General features: G+C 45.4%; 6 protein-coding genes across 12 annotated transcripts in view; 2 read left to right on the forward strand and 4 right to left on the reverse strand.

The window, feature by feature from the left end:
• The window catches only part of LOC128872174 (inositol polyphosphate-4-phosphatase type I A), an 11,224-nt gene extending 10,485 nt beyond the window's left edge, over positions 1-739 (reverse strand). The window contains exon 1 of one of the 2 annotated variants that reach the window (XM_054114610.1): positions 323-739. The gene's annotated coding sequence lies outside the window, so the exon portion shown is untranslated. The remainder of the gene's footprint in view (positions 1-322) is intronic. The other variant, XM_054114612.1, reaches the window with a different exon arrangement.
• Positions 740-924: 185 nt separating this feature from the next.
• LOC128872182 (exopolyphosphatase PRUNE1) lies at positions 925-4,641 on the forward strand. The gene is made up of 6 exons (XM_054114627.1): positions 925-1,146; positions 2,945-3,189; positions 3,272-3,543; positions 3,619-3,860; positions 4,100-4,258; positions 4,321-4,641. The coding sequence occupies exons 1-6, from the start codon at positions 1,033-1,035 to the stop codon at positions 4,498-4,500; spliced, it is 1,212 nt and encodes a 403-aa protein (XP_053970602.1). The 5' UTR covers positions 925-1,032; the 3' UTR covers positions 4,501-4,641.
• Positions 1,303-2,766, reverse strand: LOC128872180 (tRNA pseudouridine(38/39) synthase). The gene has a single exon (XM_054114625.1). The coding sequence runs from the start codon at positions 2,620-2,622 to the stop codon at positions 1,357-1,359; it is 1,266 nt and encodes a 421-aa protein (XP_053970600.1). The 5' UTR covers positions 2,623-2,766; the 3' UTR covers positions 1,303-1,356.
• LOC128872175 (discoidin domain-containing receptor 2-like) lies at positions 4,470-11,309 on the forward strand. 6 transcript variants are annotated; one of them, XM_054114614.1, is made up of 15 exons: positions 4,470-4,599; positions 6,738-6,913; positions 6,992-7,097; positions 7,182-7,407; positions 7,672-7,819; positions 7,900-8,204; positions 8,261-8,477; positions 8,560-9,189; positions 9,288-9,469; positions 9,564-9,728; positions 9,807-9,916; positions 10,328-10,504; positions 10,587-10,679; positions 10,749-10,890; positions 10,986-11,309. In XM_054114614.1, the coding sequence occupies exons 2-15, from the start codon at positions 6,805-6,807 to the stop codon at positions 11,307-11,309; spliced, it is 2,934 nt and encodes a 977-aa protein (XP_053970589.1). In that variant the 5' UTR covers positions 4,470-4,599; positions 6,738-6,804. The 6 variants fall into 6 exon arrangements, with proteins under 6 accessions (XP_053970589.1, XP_053970588.1, XP_053970591.1 ...); XM_054114613.1 differs by lacking the exon at positions 4,470-4,599 and adding an exon at positions 4,926-5,482; XM_054114616.1 differs by lacking the exon at positions 4,470-4,599 and adding an exon at positions 4,926-5,482 and having other exon boundaries at positions 6,744-6,913.
• Positions 11,310-11,326: 17 nt separating this feature from the next.
• LOC128872188 (ubiquinone biosynthesis protein COQ4 homolog, mitochondrial) lies at positions 11,327-16,968 on the reverse strand. The gene is made up of 4 exons (XM_054114632.1): positions 16,148-16,968; positions 14,247-14,587; positions 13,246-13,469; positions 11,327-13,160 (listed from the first exon to the last, which is right to left on the reverse strand). Exons 1-4 carry the CDS (start codon positions 16,161-16,163, stop codon positions 12,998-13,000), a joined length of 744 nt encoding a protein of 247 aa, XP_053970607.1. The 5' UTR covers positions 16,164-16,968; the 3' UTR covers positions 11,327-12,997.
• LOC128872183 (UDP-sugar transporter UST74c) lies at positions 14,625-16,163 on the reverse strand. Its single transcript, XM_054114628.1, has one exon. The coding sequence runs from the start codon at positions 16,042-16,044 to the stop codon at positions 15,064-15,066; it is 981 nt and encodes a 326-aa protein (XP_053970603.1). The 5' UTR covers positions 16,045-16,163; the 3' UTR covers positions 14,625-15,063.
• Positions 16,969-17,050: the final 82 nt, after the last annotated feature.

The raw sequence follows: 17,050 nt of genomic DNA on the forward strand, positions 1-17,050 counted from the left end.
CTCTCTCTCTCTCTCTCTCTCTCTCTCTCTCTCTCTCTCTCTCTCTCTCTCTCTCTCTCTCTCTCTCTCTCTCTCTCTCTCGGTCCCTCTCGCGACGACCTCTCGTTTATCCTCTTCTCGCTCGATCACTTTTTCACCGATACCTCTCGTAACTTTTTCCCTTCTCGTTATCTCGCGCGGGGAATCGACGAATGCCAGCGACTGTCAACGAACGCGAAACTCTATCCAACTCTGTCGTTGAAAACGAGCGACAAGGGTGGAGAAATGATTGCACGGGAACGCGATATCGTGGATGAATCTGGTGCACTGCTCCGCAACGAACCTTCGTGGTCAAAGTATGGTTCGGTGTCCTTTCGAAAATTACTTTCGAGGCCCTTCTCCTCTCGGTAATTCGTTCCGACGAACACATTTCGCGTCTTGATTCAGATCGTTACCGAAACAACTTGAAACAACTATCGTTAACCCGAAACAACTTTAAAGCGGCGCGTTGCAACGACTCGTTGTCGCGTAGACGTTAAACGGGAGTACATGTTCGCTGGCGAACACGCATCCACGAAAGTATAGAAACGCGATAGTTATCGCGCTAAAATAATCGAAACAACGGTCTGTACAAGCTAAACGAACGTGTGTCGCGTTTTACATGGTTTTATATCGCGCAACAAAGGATACCGATAACTTGAATGGTAAAGCGAGCAATCACGGACATTACTGTCACGCCGGATCGTTCGGCGTCGGTTTTTTTTCGAGCATTTCCGAATGTCTCCGAACAACTTCGAGCGCTGCCGACCATTTCTGCTGATTTCTGCGCAATGTCGGTAACGTCGATAAGTATCGGCGCGTCTAGGTTAGGTTGGATTTTACCAACGGATAGATCGAGAATGCCGTGGACATTTGTCGTTATTTATGTTGACGAATGTTTTCCATTCCAATCCATTTAGTTCAAGCTCATTTTCAAGCTGCTTCTCTGTCGATGTTACGAACACCTTCGAGAAGCCTGCTGACCACTGCTGATCGGCTATACTGAGCATTCATATGATATTGATGTATAAAACGAAAGACCAAGAGGTTCATATCAGTTCAAACTGTGTATCGAATCAAAGGATCGTGAACATGGAGTCGTTTCTCTCCGCATCGAGAGTCGCTTTGGTAAATTTGATTTTGGTTCTTTTTCTAATCCATGAAGAGTCGCGTATTAGTTGGAAATTTTTTTTACGGTGTTCAAGTTTGTTTATCGAACATACGTACATAGGTTATTGGTGTAAAAATTAATACATTTATTTGCCGTCATCAACTCACTTTAACTCATCAAACATTTTATGTTTTATTTCGTAATTATACAAAATTCTGTAAACCCGTTTAATCGGACATCTCCTTTCTCTTCTTCTTGTTTTTATAGTGTTTTATTTTATTTTCCAAGCTTTCACAAGTTACCCGTTTCATCAAGGGTTGATATATTTTAGATTGTACACCAATGAGTAAAGCATCATTTTGAAACGACAGATCTTTGTGGTCCATTGAATTTTCCAAATCCGACAGCATATTCTCGATCATAACAGACTTTATTGTATTGAAAGTCCAATCATTTTGTAAAACTTTTAACGTGTTTATTAATTCTTCTTTGTCTATGTACCACTCTTTGGTTTCGTACTCACAATACCAAAGATTTAATGGCAATTCATGAGCCAAATTATATTGAGGTTTCCGTGGACAGTTTGCAATGTCTAAGAGTTCTAACATAACTTGAGGTTCTTCTTTTCCTTGACCAATGAGTAATAAAAGACCCATTAAACAACGAATCTGATGCCACAAAAAAGCTTGACTTGTTATGATTAATTCGCATATATCATAGCCTGGAACATTTCTAATGTTTTTTCTAGAAAGAGATACTTTTGCATCAATAACTCTTCTCTTGTAATTAATAACACCATTTGCTACATCCATTTTACAAATATTTCTAAAGTCGTGCTCTCCTATAATATATTTAACTGCTTTATCCATAGTATCTATATTTAACTTTCCTCTTGGAAAAAAGTACTTGTAGGTTCGAAATTTACAATTAAATCGGGCAGAGAAATTACTGGGCACCGGACACCAAGCGATGCACCTTATGTTTGAAGGGAGTAATCTATTCAATATCTTGCAATATGGAAGTTCAGCCTCTAATTTATGTTGATCTTCGGGTTTCAAGTTGCTCCTTATGTCCAAAGAGATCACTTGTGAAAAGGAACTCACTCCTTTATCGGTTCTGCCACAGCGATGATAATTCGAAGTTTCGCGTGATTCTATGCAACAACTTTTTGTCAGTGCTGCAAATAAATGCTGCTCTATCGTATCGTTAGTACTCTCTTGTACGACGAAACCATTGTAATCCCATCCAAGATAATAGAATTTCAAAAGGATATGCCTTTTATTGCATTTCAAAAAATTAAACGGTTTCTGTGACGTATAAACGGTACTAATATTTTTTGGATTTTCATTTACTCTATTGAGCATTGCTTTCAATTGTTTATTATTTTCTTCCAACAGTAGTATTTTTTTTATTAATTCAGATTTATCGAGTAATTCGAGTTCTTCCTTCTGCAAGGTTATTTTTTGCTTCTTTTCTTTACGAGTATCCGACATATTTCTATACTTCCTATATTAATCTTTATTTTCTTAATTGGTAAATTATAAATGATCACGTGATTACCGTTATTGTCATTATATTAAATAATTTCTTACGAAAACATTAAACGACTGGACCATACGGGAGTTAACCGATGCACGTAGTTGGTCGGAAATATAAAGTATCGCCATCTCGCGTATACCAGGAGAAACTAGTAGCGGTCGGTAATTCATAAAAACGTCGATATTCCACCCTTTGAATAATTGCACGATTTCTATGATAGTATTTCTAACGATAAAAATAGCGAGCCACAACTTACGATGTTTATTATTATTTTAGGTGGACAACTTCGTCAAGTACAAAAGAATTCGCATCGTTTTGGGTAACGAAACGTGCGATTTAGATTCCGCCGTGTGTACTCTGGTCCAGGGATACTCCGAATATCTGGATGCAACGAAAAGTAACGAAAAGGATTCAATAATAATTCCATTGATGAATATACTCGAGAACGAATATCGCACGAAAACGGAAGTTGTGTATTTTCTGGAACGCTTCGACATATTCTCGAGCGGCCTAATATTTCGGTGAGTCCAATATAGAGGGAAATAATCTATATCGATTATGACGGCGTAAGCTGTGGAAATATAAAATTCTCCTCGTTTATAGGAATCAGATAGATCTGAAAGCCTTGAAGGAGAATGCTGGAAAACATCTGGAACTTATACTCGTCGATCACCATAACCTCTCGGAAGAAGACGTTTTCCTAACGGATTCTGTAATCGAGGTCATCGATCATCGACCTCAAGACGCGCGATGGCCTTGGCCCGGTAGAAAGGTTCGCTTAGAAACCGTCGGCAGCTGCGCAACTCTGGTGGCGCAAAATTTCATCCGCAAGCATCCGGAAATGTTAGACGGCCTGCTCTCGAGGCTTTTACGAGGCAAGGATGTTAAGGTATTGATAAGGGATGTATATTACCCCTTAACAAGTATATTTATCCTGTAAATTCGAACAGGTCCGATTCTGGTCGACACTAGTAATTTCTCGAAGGAGGCAGACCGCGCCACATCCACCGACGTTGAGGTTACGGAAGCTCTCGAGAGGATCGGTTGTCTGGAAATCGATAGATCCGAAGAATTCGACTCGATCCTGAAAGCGAAAGCCGATATAAGCAGACTAACTGCGCAGGATCTTCTGATCAAAGACTTGAAAGTTGCCGCTGGAGTGCCGATAGTCGGAATGCCTATACTAGTCGAAGTAAAGCGGTGGAATAGTTAGATATATGTAGATGTAGATACAGGGATCGGCAACTTGGGCCTATCGAAAGGGAACGATTGAATTAAATCACACCGTACAGTAACGGTACATGCGATACATACAAGTTTACATTTATTTTGATTTTTAATCGTAGCCGATCCCTGATCCGATGGATAAATATAACTTATCCTCGCGACGAGTTCGTTGCTACGATAGATTCATTTGTTTATATATTTCAGAATTTTCTCAAGCTCCCGAACGCGGATGCGGCTCTTCGAAGTTTCGCCGAATCCAGAAACACCGCGATCGTCGTTCTGCTGGGAATGGAATTGAAACAGCAGAAACTATCGCGAGATGTTGCTATTTTCTCGCTTCCTGGCGATGAAGCGAAAGAAAAGGTGGGCTGTCAGCGAAAGTTTTTCTTTCTTTGTTTTGTTTACAATTTCGTTGTCGTCGATAGATGGTAGAAGCGCTCGTTTCGTCCACGCAACCGCCTCTCGAGTTGACCTTCACGAGGGAAATCCACGGAGAGCGCGACAAGTACAGCTTGTCGCATTACACGCAAGGAAATCTGCGCGCTACGCGGAAGCAAGTACTGCCGATTGTTCGGGACACGATGTTGTCGCATTGTGGGTGCTGAAGAAAACTCGGAGCGGAAGAGGAGGAGCATTACAGTCAAGGAAGGGCGTTCTTACAAAGTTTCAAATTGGAACATGAGAGAAGCAAGGTTAATTTCGAGGTACACTTATGCAGAAACTGGAACAAATATAATATTATTCTGGTATATGCTTATATTAGGTTGTCCCAAAAGTTTCTTTCGTAATTTGCATTCAATTATTTTGTGTGGCAGTGTTTATATAAATAGACAATCTAATTTCTTAGATATTGATGTTGTAACAGTAATGGAGCAAAATGAATTGTACAACATTCAATAATGTAGATAATATTGTGTAAATATTGTGTATGTATTACTTATTAATAAAATGAAAGAAACTTTTGGGACAACCTAATAGTATTCTGTATCTTGTCTGTAAATAATACTGGTCCCTGAAACGAAGTCCGGTTCGAGAATGTCGCAGTCGTCGCGGTATCAACGCCGATACCAGCAACATCCATCGTTGGAATAATCGTCGCTGGCGGACGCGTGGGAGGGTGACCTTCCCCTACAGCTGCTGCCTCCGCCACCCCCATCGCCGCCCGCTCCCGCCCCCTTCCCCCACTCTTTTCCACCGTATTCGTATCTTCGAACCGGCTCACCACGGGGCAATATCGTGGATGCTGGCTGAACCCTCGTACCGCAGCGGAGCTCACGGCGAGCCATATCTCGGGCGACGAGCCGAACGGAACCCGACCGAACGCTCGAAAACGGGGTTGGTTACCTCCGACGCGAAAAAGCAGAGGTGTGCAGTGCCATCGGCGACGATACCGCTCTTCTCGAATTCGCGTTTCGTTGCTAACTCGGCGAAAAAGCGCGCGGTCGATGAAGAAAGACGAGCGTCGAAATTGGGACGATTCGGTGCGCCTTAATCCGATCGCTTTAAACCATGGTGAAATTTCCGCGATTTCCGAGACACTCCGTTTCCGCGACACGCGTCGAAAATTGGAGATGCCGAGCTTGAAAGGTAAGGATCGTTCCGATTTAATTAGACGTTCCGATTTAATTAGACGTCGCTCTCGAAATTTCAACGCGCGAACGCACCGTCGTCGATTACGAGTTACGTGTTACGAACGTGGCTTCAGCGACGAAAATTCGAGAGGACGTGGACATCCACCATGGGTGTGGATGAAACTGACCGCGGAGGTCAACGACGGGCTGCGTTCTCGTTTATATACGAATCTCGAATAGCCAATCGGGGATAAACAAGCTGTTACTCGATAAAGAGAAAGTTAAATTTGAGTCGCGAGTATGTTGCGTCGTATTTTGGTGGATGATTGTACCGAAAATGTATTGTCGTCGCGGGAACGTTTATTATAGAAACAGTTCTTCTCGTTCCCTTCTTCTTATTCTCTTCGTATCTATTTCTCGAAATTCCTTCGTATCTATTTCTCGAGATTTCTCTCAAACCTTGAAAACCCTGAACAAAGGGAGTCGTTGATCGTCGCAAATCGGTTGGTAGCAGCGTTAACGCCTATTTGCACGGGCTGAATGGTCTTTTTGCGTTTACAAGAATGAAAATGTGTGCGGGCGTATTAACGTGCGCGTGCGATGAAAGAACGACACCGTAGCCTCGGGCATCGGACGATTCGAAGGGACGTTTCAAGGGAAGAAAGTTTGGTCGTTGTCCGACCATAAAACCCGCTACGACCGTCTCGATCGGTTTCGTACGGCGAACGTAATTACAGGATAGCTATCGCGAGCTGGCCAGGGATATACATATGTACCACGAGACAGGCATGGTCGGTCTCTTCCTTCCTACGGTTCGCTCGTATTGATCGTGCTTTACTTGTTGCACGCATAGCAGACCCCGACCCCGTGCGCATTCCCTAACCCTCTTTGTCTTCATTTTCCATCAGGGAATCTAATTAACGTCCGTCCGAATTGTGCGAACGCGATACCCACGCTCGAGTAGAACCTTTTCAACCGTCGATCGATCATTCGAAGATCTAGTAGCCATTCTTCTATCGACCGAAACGAATTGTCAATTCCTTTCCCTTTATATCCAACCGAGTCGAAATTTTCTTCGAGCAAAAAATCGCGAGAAAATCGATCGTGCTTCGCGACTAGTAGATATCGGTTGAAATCGATCCGTTATCATTGATCCGATAACGAGGAAAAGGGAAACGTTAGGCCCCTATTTCGCAACGTGCTATAAAGCAACAAAGGTATTTTTATCCATAAAGTGCGAGTCGAGTTCATCGATCGAATAGATTACGCAGTTTCAGAGAACCGAACGATGATACCGAGCCTCTTGAGCTATCATGAGCTGTAAACGAGTCGAAAGAAATGCCAGGACCCGACATCAAGATGCGCCGCACGCTAACGATCGTCTCCTTGGTAGTGCTCTTCGCCGCGGCTTCTTCGCCCATGGAAGATTCGACCAGGAACGTTTTCGGTAAGCGAGACTGCGTTATACATCCTACTAGAAACGAGAGGCGATCGATGGAACGTCGATTGATACGCTTCGTTTCAGGTCAGTGCATACTACCGCTAGGCATGGAGGAAGGAAAGATTCCGGACAACGCGATTTCCGCTTCCTCCAGTTACGAGACTAAGTCGGTGGGCCCTCAAAACGCGAGGTACGTTCCGCTAAAGGTAACGACGAAGCGATCCTATCGGAACCTTCGCTCGATTCTCCTAATTCTCCTCGAGCGTGTTTACAGGATTCGACAAGAGAAGAACGGCGGCGCCTGGTGCCCGAAAGCGCAGATCAGCAGCGCGATACGGGAGTACCTGGAAGTGGACCTGACGAGGGACCATCTGATCGCGTGGACGGAAACACAGGGACGATTCGGAAACGGCCAAGGTCAGGAGTACGCGGAGGCCTTCTTTCTCGAGTACTGGCGCGACGCGAAGTGGCATCAATACAAGAATTTGAGGGGTGACAGAGTTCGTGTCGTCGGTAAATCGACCGGGAGTCGTCCGCGTTGCTTCGAAGTCGTTGTCGTCGAACGCCCGCTGGAAGCGGGACCGGGCGTCGCGACGATAAGAAACGTCGGACGAGCAGCGTTTCCCAGAAATCCTTCTCGGCTCGATTCGCGACGGCTCGCGCTAATCCTCTCGAAAGCAAAGCGAGACGTCTCCGGTGAACGTCGGTCGGAGAGACGAGATGCTCGATTCCTGGCAACACTGATCGAAGCTCGTTCGTTTCAGGTACTACGCGGAAACAGCAACACCTACTTGGTGGCGAAGCAAAAGCTAGACTTGCCGTTCGTCGCGAGCAGGGTCCGTTTCGTTCCTTACAGTCAACATCCACGGACGGTTTGCATGCGAGTAGAAATCTACGGATGCGTATGGGAACGTAAGTGTACAGCAAAGACTAGACAAGTGCAAGACGGGATCGACGATCGTGACTTGGCTGATCGTTTGTTGTTTGAACAGAGTACGTCGCGAGGTACGCCGCCCCCAAAGGCTCGACACCGGGCCCAGGAGGATGCAACGTGGAGGACTCGTCGTACGACGGCACCGAGCGCGACACCGAGTCGTTCCTCGTCAACGGTCTGGGCCAGCTAACGGACGGGATTCTGGGGGACGTCGCGGAAATTCTCACCGCCTCGACAATCGGGACGAACTGGGTGGGCTGGACCAATCGCGACGTCGTTCAGCTGATCTTCGAATTTCAAGAGCTGCGGGAATTCGAGAATTGTTCCCTACACGTTGCTCGTCTACCTGAACTGGAGATCGAGGTTCGTTCGCTCTCCGTAATTTCACGTTTAACGATCTAACCAAATAATTGTTCCAGCCGTTTTCAACGTTGCGAATTTGGTTTTCTACCGACGGTGAAAATTACCAGGCCGACTCGGAGGTAACGGAGACCCTGTCGATCGACGCCAGTTCGGCCACCAACGACGGTATCCTGACGTCGATCGCGCTACAATCTAAGATCGGGAGATTCGTGAAGTTAGAATTAAGCTTCGGGGCCAAATGGTTGCTCCTCAGCGAAATCACGTTCTACACGGGTAAGGTATCTTGCTGGTATATCTGCTAAACGATGCGCAAAAGATGAGCAGAGGAGGTAATTGATTATGTTCGAATCCGCAGTCTCGGGTATCAAGACCCGCTCCACCGATTCCTATTCCACGTTCGATGGGTCGTTTCGAGCGGATCGAAATCAAAGCGAGTTGACGCCAAAGCCGCCCGATTCCGAAGGGACGATACCTGGCTTCAACGAGACAGATATTTACGAAACGCACGAGGACGTTTTAACGCCGGATGCTTTTCCTGTCGGCACGTCGCAAACTTACATCGGCCTCGTCAGCGGCCTATTAACGGTGCTCGTTCTCTTCTTAACGTGCACGATCTTTTTAATCAAGCAAAGAGGCCGCAATAAGGTGGCGCTGTTGCAAAAGCACACGGCCCTCCTTTGCGACTCGTCCGCGCCTGGGATCGCGATCAGCCCGAAGCACGTTAAGCTCCAGAACTCGATCGTGAACGGGTTGTCGCTGGGTCGCAAACCGATCACCATCGCCACGGTGGTCTCCGCCAGCAACCTCGCAGCTAGCAACTCGCCCGATCAGTCCGATCGAGTGCGAACTAACTCTTGGAACACCGCCAATCTCGATCGTCGTCCTTCCACGCTCTACGAAAAAACCTACAAATTGTTCACCGAAGAAAATTTCGTTCTCGCGGAGCCGAACGCGTCCGTTTGCGCTACCAATTCGTGCGCCACTGGTAAGTCTCGCGGCTGCTGTTCGTTTAATCCTTTATTTATTTTTTACTGTATTAATTAAACGCTTTGAAACGAACGATTCGTTTACGTTTGGTAACAGATAAGAACGCTGCGAAGAATCACGCAGATTTCAAATGCCAGCTAGGGTTCGCGAAAGATAAGCCTACCGAATTCGCCGTGCCAATCACGGCGTACTCGTCGAAGAAGATGCATCATTTTCAATCAGGGAAAACACCTCAAAAGGTGCACGAAGGATACTACGCGGCAACGGATATTTTGACGGTAAGACTCCTGTCGGTACCGAATGCTAGATCAAAGTAAGTAGGAAGTAGGTGAAACGAGTCGCGGCAAGTAAAAGGTGAATCCGTGGTTTTAGATAAAAAGGCGGGATCTCCCATCCACCGTAAGTCCATTCACGCCACTGCATATTCGCGAGAAGGGCGTACGTTTGCCGCGCACTCTCGACCCTTACGACGTACAACGAATCTCCAGACACAGATTGAGGATTCTGGACAAACTCGGCGAAGGAAACTTTGGCTTGGTAAGCATGCGCACCCTTTGGAGCGGATCGTCGACGAATAGGCTCGAGTCGTGGTAAAACGAGGTCGAATTTGAACAGGTGCATCTGTGCGAGGCAAAGGGCATTACGAATCCGGAACTGGGATCTATCCAGAATCGGCAAACCGTAATAGTTAGGTCTCTCTGGCGAGGCGTTGTAGATTCTTTGAGGTAAGCAGCAGGCATGGGATCACAAGTACCTTATAAACAGGTTAGAACTCTGTATAAGTACTTCGAAAGACAGAAATAGTACTTCAATGCCAGACAGTATCCAACCTTTTACAAGTACTTTTGTAAAAAGACGTACTACTTGCAAGTGTATTCGAATCTTGGTAGAACAGATACAAGCATAAACAGTAATTAAAACCTACTATGCAGTTCTGATTTCCAAGATTCGAATACTACTTGCGAAAGATTTGATTCCTTTCGACATCGAAGTACTTATAAGTATCTCTTCGAAACTTGTAATCATTGAAACGTTATTGCTTTTAAGTAGCAATCTAAACCCATGAAATGAAAACTACTCTGGTAACCAGGTTCATTTAATTTCTTCGTTCCTTATGTACGACTCGGTTCCCGTAGGCTAGACTTCACGAACGACATGCACGTTCTGGGAACGCTTCGGGATTCCAACGTAACGAAGATGATCGCGCTAGTGGAAGAGGAACCGTTCGGAGCTGTATTCGAGTACGGCCAACACGGAGATCTCCCTACTTTCTTAGAGAGCCGCGAAAAGTCCGGTAACGAGGACACGATCAGGTAAAACGTTCGGTTACGTCTGTCGGAGTCAGTCTCATCCAAGTCTCATCCAAATCGTTTAAAAATTGAACTCTGTTCGCAGCTATGATACTCGCCTAAATTTTGTCATGCAAATCGTATCCGGCATGAAATACCTCGAGTCCTTGAACATTCCGCACTGCGATTTGGCAGCGAGGTAAGCAATCTTCTTGGGGACGAAGCAGTCGAGTCTACCTAACGAGTCCGTTTCATCTATACGTTTCAGAAATTGCATAGTCGGCCAAAATCTGACGATAAAAGTGTCCGACCACGCCATGTACTGTAGCAAATACGATCATCATTATTACATCGACGGATCCAACGCGAAAATTCCGCTTCGTTGGATGGCGTGGGAAGCGGTTCTATTGGTAAACAGAAATCTTTTTATTCGCGACTTCTCGAGATATCTATTCCAAGATATCTTCCAGATATCTATCGTTATTTCTACTGTTGTTTTCGTCAGAGTAAGCGTAGCTGTCAAGCCGACGTCTGGTCCTTCGCTGTGACGGTTTGGGAAATCTTCATGAATTGCGAGGAAATGCCGTACGCGGATTTAACGGCGGAACAAGTTCTGGAGAATTGCGGTCGTTGGTACCAGAGCGAGGCGTGCATCGTGAACGGGATCGGTAACAACGACGAAAGGAATCAGTTTCGAGTTCTCGCGAGGCCCAACCGCTGCTCGGACGATCTCTATCGCATGATGAACAAGTGTTGGAGCAAACGAACCGAGAGCAGACCTACCTTCGAAGAAATCTACCTTTACCTAGAGAGACTAGCGCTCGATTGAACGTTCGAGATGCTCGATCGAGTAGCACGGACCAAATCGGTTACAATCAGCTACGAAGCATCCTGTCCCGCGTACGTAAATTTATCTTTTTTACGCTCGTCCACGTCCTCGTCCCACTTCACTGCTCCTCTAACTCGGCAAGAGATTAACTCCCCTCTCTCGTGCACCACCCTCCCCCCCCCCCCGGTCCTTCTCCCTTTCCAAGCATGTGGGTCCACCGTTCCGCGGGAGGATCGTACAAATCGACGCGCGCCCCCAGGATGCTCTAGCCATCGAATCGTAATGCTCAACTAGGTTTACTTGAGTCGATCTTTACGTATATAAGAATATATTATATTATATGCCGAATAGGTTCGCCGTCATCGGGGAAACGAAAATTTTTTTATAAAAGATAATGCATATTCTCGTCTTTTCGTCTATGACCTAGCGATCGCGCGAATGGTAGAAGTTACTTAAAAATTGGCAGGATCGCGTCGCTCTATTTCGAATAGAGTAGTGCTCGGTTAAATGAGAAAATCTAACTACGGACGAACGAAAAATGATATCGTTACGTTTCTCCAACGCGAGCTGTAGCTGCGACAACGCGCGTAAAAATATATTTGCATCTCTTGCTGTATCTTCGCGATAGCGTTATCAAAGATCGGCGGGTGTTCGCTTATTATAGTCAGACGAAATGAATAGATCTCAGCTTGAATACGAATTTCCAATCGCTCTCCACTAATTAACCATCTCGTTCTCATTTAATCGGACACTACTGTATTTTGACACTTTGAACCTTCGTTAGTGTCCGATAATACTACCGCTCGCTATACGTACGATATACGACATTACGCAAGTAAAGTAAGTAAGAGCTCACCGATTCAGAATAACGCGACGATAACTCGGATCCGAACGCGTTATTCTCGAATTCGTGACGGAATCGAGGTTTCCTATTATGTAATTTCTCGACTAAGCGTTCATCTTGATCGAAAATAAATCGACTCGTTCGTGGAAGGGTTCCCGCGTGCGAGTGTCCTTGAAAGTTTCCCGAGACAACGCTGGACATTCGCACGATACGCGTTCCCTTTCGTTTCTTGTTTCAACGATCGATTATGCGCTAACTCTTGTAATTAAGCGATAGCCTGTAAATTATTTGCGCGCGTTACTACAAACGAAACGGGACAATCAATTTCGCAAACGTTGTTTCATACACCACGCGATACGCATATCAAACGGTAATTATCGATCGACGCACTGGTATCCGTACTTAATCGCACCTGTATTCGAAACAGCTACGCCACCTGCGCAGGCTTTCCACGTGTAAAGATTATCGAAAGTAAGAATAAGCTCGCGTAGTTTATCAAACGTTCGACGACGAAGACACTCGTTCAAATTGCGAGTACATTTGTTTATTCGAACGACGCCAATAATCGTTGCACGTGGAAACCGCGCGTTACCTTGAGTCGATAATTAAAGCGCGTCGTCGTATCGCGTCGGTATCGCGCGTTCGTTTCTATCGAACAATTTTTTCCATTTACGGTTACAGATAATCGAAATTTGTAATACAAATCGCACACGTATCCTATCGAAAATTATATTCTTCATATTTCCAAAGTTACGACGAATAAATATTGTTATACCATCTAGGAAGTTTATCGTTTCTATACGGAGACGGAAGTAGCCGATTCCCAGTGGGCTCTCCCTCCGTTTCAATCGTTTACTCGCACCAAGGGAACGATATTCATTTCTCGATGAAAATCAACGAGCGGCTGCTCCCAGCGTTCCTCGAAGTAAACGCCCAACAGGAATTTCGCGCCCATTCCCGTCCTAATGGCCCACGGAAGATGGTGCTCGAGGTACATCTTCCTCTGCCTGAAAACGGGAAATGAGATCCACGCTCGGATATGCTCGATACGATGCACTCGGAGTACAGTACTCCGTCCCCCGTTCCCTTTACCTTGGACGCAACCGATACGCTCCGAATATCGCTCCGCTCAGGCACATTGGCAAACGCAATTGCAACGCTTCTATCCACTTAACGGATACTTCTCCAAGCATCGTGGTCGGCATTAGGAGTATCGCATGAAAAATGTCGTGCGTTTCTCGGTATCGTTGCATTACGTACGCCAACTCTGTGTCCTCGACGAATCTGACCGCAGGCCTAGAATCGGGGGACACGTTCTGCAAAATACGAACACCTTCACTTTTAATCGAACGCATTCCGAGAATCCAGACTTTTATGAGCGCGGGAAGTAAATACGTGAGAAATATTCGTAGCAACGGATACGAGATAAGATTTGCGAGATGACATGTTTAGAAGCGGATGAACGCGACTTTGAGGTTAATCAGGGCCGCCACGTGGGTAAGAGGCGCCTGCGTGCAAGAAAAATCTAGCGCCCTTTTACACGATTGGTAAATTACAACAAATATACGTTATACATTAGATAATTATTTACATATTAACCCTCCGAGCTTTGGCTGCCACAAAATTTTCAATTGAATCACTGATATTTAATGTATCTAGAATGTTATTCTCAGTGGATACAATTGAAAAATCAGTTAATCGTTCTTGACTAATTGTAGAACGTAAATATGTAGTTTTTGATCATGTTTAATTTGGAAAAATGCCTTTCTCCGGAAGCTACCGAAACAGGCAAAGTTAAATAAATTAAGTTCACCACCGCGTGGTAGTAAATTCAAGGATTTCTTACAATTTCAGATAACTCAATTGTTAATATTACATACTACTTTTAAGCGTTAACGATTTTGCAGACAACCTTTCGGCAGCCGTACAAGCTAGCTCACCCCCGTCCGTCCCGAATGTTTCATTATTACACCTTAGTCGTAATGCATAAAAAGTACACGAATTATTGTATACTGACGATACACAACCGTACGTGGCGGCCCTGTTAATTACATAGCAGGACCGGGGCTACTTCCTATTGTTCCAAAGCTTACGTTGACGTCCAAGAATTCACGGTAGGTCCTGCCGAGGGTTCCTTTCGGCAAGTCTTTTAGCGCGGAAAGGTCGACCGTCGAGGACGATATACGTGGCTTTTCGTCGAGGATACGACGTCCCTCGGAGGTGGCCAACAATTGCTGGCGGCAGTGGACGAGTGCATCGGTCCCGGTTGTTTCTCCCAGGCACGCGATCATGTCCCCGCGAAAGGGATTGACGAAGGATATCGCGGCCGCACCTGCCGTTAAAACCGCGCGCTGCAGCACCGACAACGGGACGCGGTGTTTCGCGTAATCCTCCGCGAACCGTGCACCGCTGGAAAATCTTCGAATCGTCCCCTCTGAAACCGACCGAGGACAATAACGATCGATCGTTACTTTTCTTCATAAATAAAATTTATTTCGATAGAATTTATATGTACACATTGTTGCACAACGGCGACGCTTAACGGCGCATAACGCCTTTCGAATGTACGAATATATGTATATATGTACAAATCACGTTCTACGTCTCGAAACGTTGCGTTTACCGGTACACGGTAGGTTTATGGCACAGCGCGTTCTATCCGGTAACCATCTTTTTTTTTTCACTTTGGTATGACGCTCGTTGTCTCTCATCGTTATGCCCATTTACACGTCCACTTCCCACGGTGCTTCCCAGAGTGCTTCCCAGCGAACGGACACGAGGAAGGAGGCAAGCAGGAGAAGTGAAACGAAAACATGGAGAGGATAGTGGTCTTAACAAAGATCATCGTCTAAATCAAACTTTTCGACCGGATGGAAACGGTTCGGACAACGCAGTTTGAGCATTGTCAGATCATACGATTTGAACTTTGACTACTTGGTCCTCTGTGAGGGGCGAATACTTGTGCTCAGCTGACTCCTTCTTGCGGAAGGTGACCCAGGTATAAACCAAGCTACCGATTACGCTTAAATTCAATCCTACAAAGTTAAGCCATGTAAATATATAATCACCGCCGATAATCATACCCAAATACGTGACGCATATGTTTTTCAAGCAGCCGATTATAGTGGTGGTCAGTGCGGAGTTATGCAGGGTACAGAGAATCATGCTGTAGGATAGCACAAAACCCATCACACACGAAAGCCCAAACTGCACGACGAAGAAAACGTTTCCCCAGTGCGGAAATTCCATGGTGGAGCGTGCATCTCCCATCCAGCAAGCTATAACGATGGCCGGGACAACCATGAACAAGGAATTATAGTACATCAATCCGTATTTTCCAAGTTCCTTAGAGTCTAGCTTCTTCTTCATATAGACGCCGTTAGCTGCGGTGAAGAAATCGTTTAGCAGGATAAAAAGGTAGCCCTCCAAATTAAAAGCTAGGTCGTTCAGCGCTGCCACCACTGCTCCAAGAATCATTGTATAGACGCTTAGTTGAACGGAGACGCGCGCCTTTAATCCGAGAATGTAATATTCGGCAAACATAGTCATCAGAATACTGAACCGTCTTAGCGCGGTGAACATCGGGAGGCTGAGCTGCTTGGTGCCGCCCAATCCAAACACCATGTTGCCGATGTAGATAATAGGCAACGGCCATATTTTCCCGAACGTCGCCGCTTCTAGGTTAGGGAACTCGACGTAACGCATTTTCTTCGCAGAGAACAACAACACGATCGTGGCCAACATCTGTCCTACGCCGAGCATTTGAAATGACGGAAATTCGAATGTGGTCAGCACCGTTTTATTCACGACCGTGATCATGAACGACGAGAACCCGTAAAACACGGCGGAACCGACTCGCGCGAATATCTCATTTTGCTCGTTCGCCGGCATACCGATCGATCTGTTCTGCCGTGATACAGTCGCATCTGTTTCTTCGATCCTGTGTCTCCTCTTACTTTCGTTAGAAAAATATGTCAAATGTGATGGAACATACTCAAGTATAACCTCATCGTCCTTCCTTTCGTTCCGTAGCGTTGACGATCACCGAAGGTAACTATCGATCACCGCAGACAATTTCGATGCTCGAAACTAATCAAAATCATAGAGATTATTCGCGATTAAAGTCGAGAACGCGAAACTTCTCCTTTCGATTCGATCGGTTTGGTTTGGATATCTATAGTCTTTCGACAACGTGTCACCACAGACACAGAATCACACAGAATGTGACAGAATGCTCTCACGAATGCGAGAGAAACAGTGATGCCAGATTTTCCTCCCAGTGCGCAGTGCTGTAGCTATACGAAACAACGTATGATACTATGATCCCACGGTTGGCGCCAAAAACCAGGAAAACCGTTTTTTTAATTATAAAAAATATGTATTGTCTGTGAAATTATTTCAACCTCTACCCCTATCTTATAATTTATCCACACAATTAATATTATTGCATGCAGGGCCGGCGCAAGGCAGGTTCAGCGCGTTCGTTGAATTCCTCGTTGAAATATTTAAGTATAGGATTTTAATGTGAATTCAAGCCCCGCAAAATGTTTGAACCTGGTCCCGCAAAAGGTCATTCCGGCCCTGATTCCATGCTAAGGAGTACTTCCAATTTCCATTTATAATTCTATTTTTCTTTGGGGCGACTAAAGGCGCCAGTTTTATGGTCGTGTTAGCTACTTCATTGGCGCTAAAAACCAGTGCGCATGCGCGACTGAGAGCCAAATCTGGCATCACTGCTCTCAAGAATAGCGAACCATAGCAAACCGCTTCCAACCGCTCCCTGATAGCAGACAATCACAGAACTATAATACTAGCGATAATAAATGATCATAAGAACGATAAATTTGACATATAAATTAATATATCGTAGTGTTATAAAGCAAAGGATCGAATTAAT

Source organism: Hylaeus volcanicus, chromosome 2 (genome assembly GCF_026283585.1).
Source record: "Hylaeus volcanicus isolate JK05 chromosome 2, UHH_iyHylVolc1.0_haploid, whole genome shotgun sequence".
NCBI classification, from domain to species: domain Eukaryota; kingdom Metazoa; phylum Arthropoda; class Insecta; order Hymenoptera; family Colletidae; genus Hylaeus; species Hylaeus volcanicus.

Coding starts and splice junctions, on each gene's coding strand:
- LOC128872182 (XM_054114627.1), top strand. CDS start 1,033: ATGATATTGATGTATAAAACGAAAGACCAAGAGGTTCATATCAGTTCA. Junction 1,147..2,944: donor CCGCATCGAGAGTCGCTTTG/GTAAATTTGATT, acceptor TTATTATTTTAG/GTGGACAACTTCGTCAAGTA. Junction 3,190..3,271: donor TCGAGCGGCCTAATATTTCG/GTGAGTCCAATA, acceptor CCTCGTTTATAG/GAATCAGATAGATCTGAAAG.
- LOC128872180 (XM_054114625.1), bottom strand. CDS start 2,622: ATGTCGGATACTCGTAAAGAAAAGAAGCAAAAAATAACCTTGCAGAAG.
- LOC128872175 (XM_054114614.1), top strand. CDS start 6,805: ATGCCAGGACCCGACATCAAGATGCGCCGCACGCTAACGATCGTCTCC. Junction 6,914..6,991: donor TTCGACCAGGAACGTTTTCG/GTAAGCGAGACT, acceptor GCTTCGTTTCAG/GTCAGTGCATACTACCGCTA. Junction 8,478..8,559: donor CGAAATCACGTTCTACACGG/GTAAGGTATCTT, acceptor TCGAATCCGCAG/TCTCGGGTATCAAGACCCGC.
- LOC128872183 (XM_054114628.1), bottom strand. CDS start 16,044: ATGCCGGCGAACGAGCAAAATGAGATATTCGCGCGAGTCGGTTCCGCC.
- LOC128872188 (XM_054114632.1), bottom strand. Junction 13,470..14,246: donor GTGAATTCTTGGACGTCAAC/GTAAGCTTTGGA, acceptor CGTATTTTGCAG/AACGTGTCCCCCGATTCTAG. Junction 13,161..13,245: donor GCGTATCGGTTGCGTCCAAG/GTAAAGGGAACG, acceptor TCCCGTTTTCAG/GCAGAGGAAGATGTACCTCG.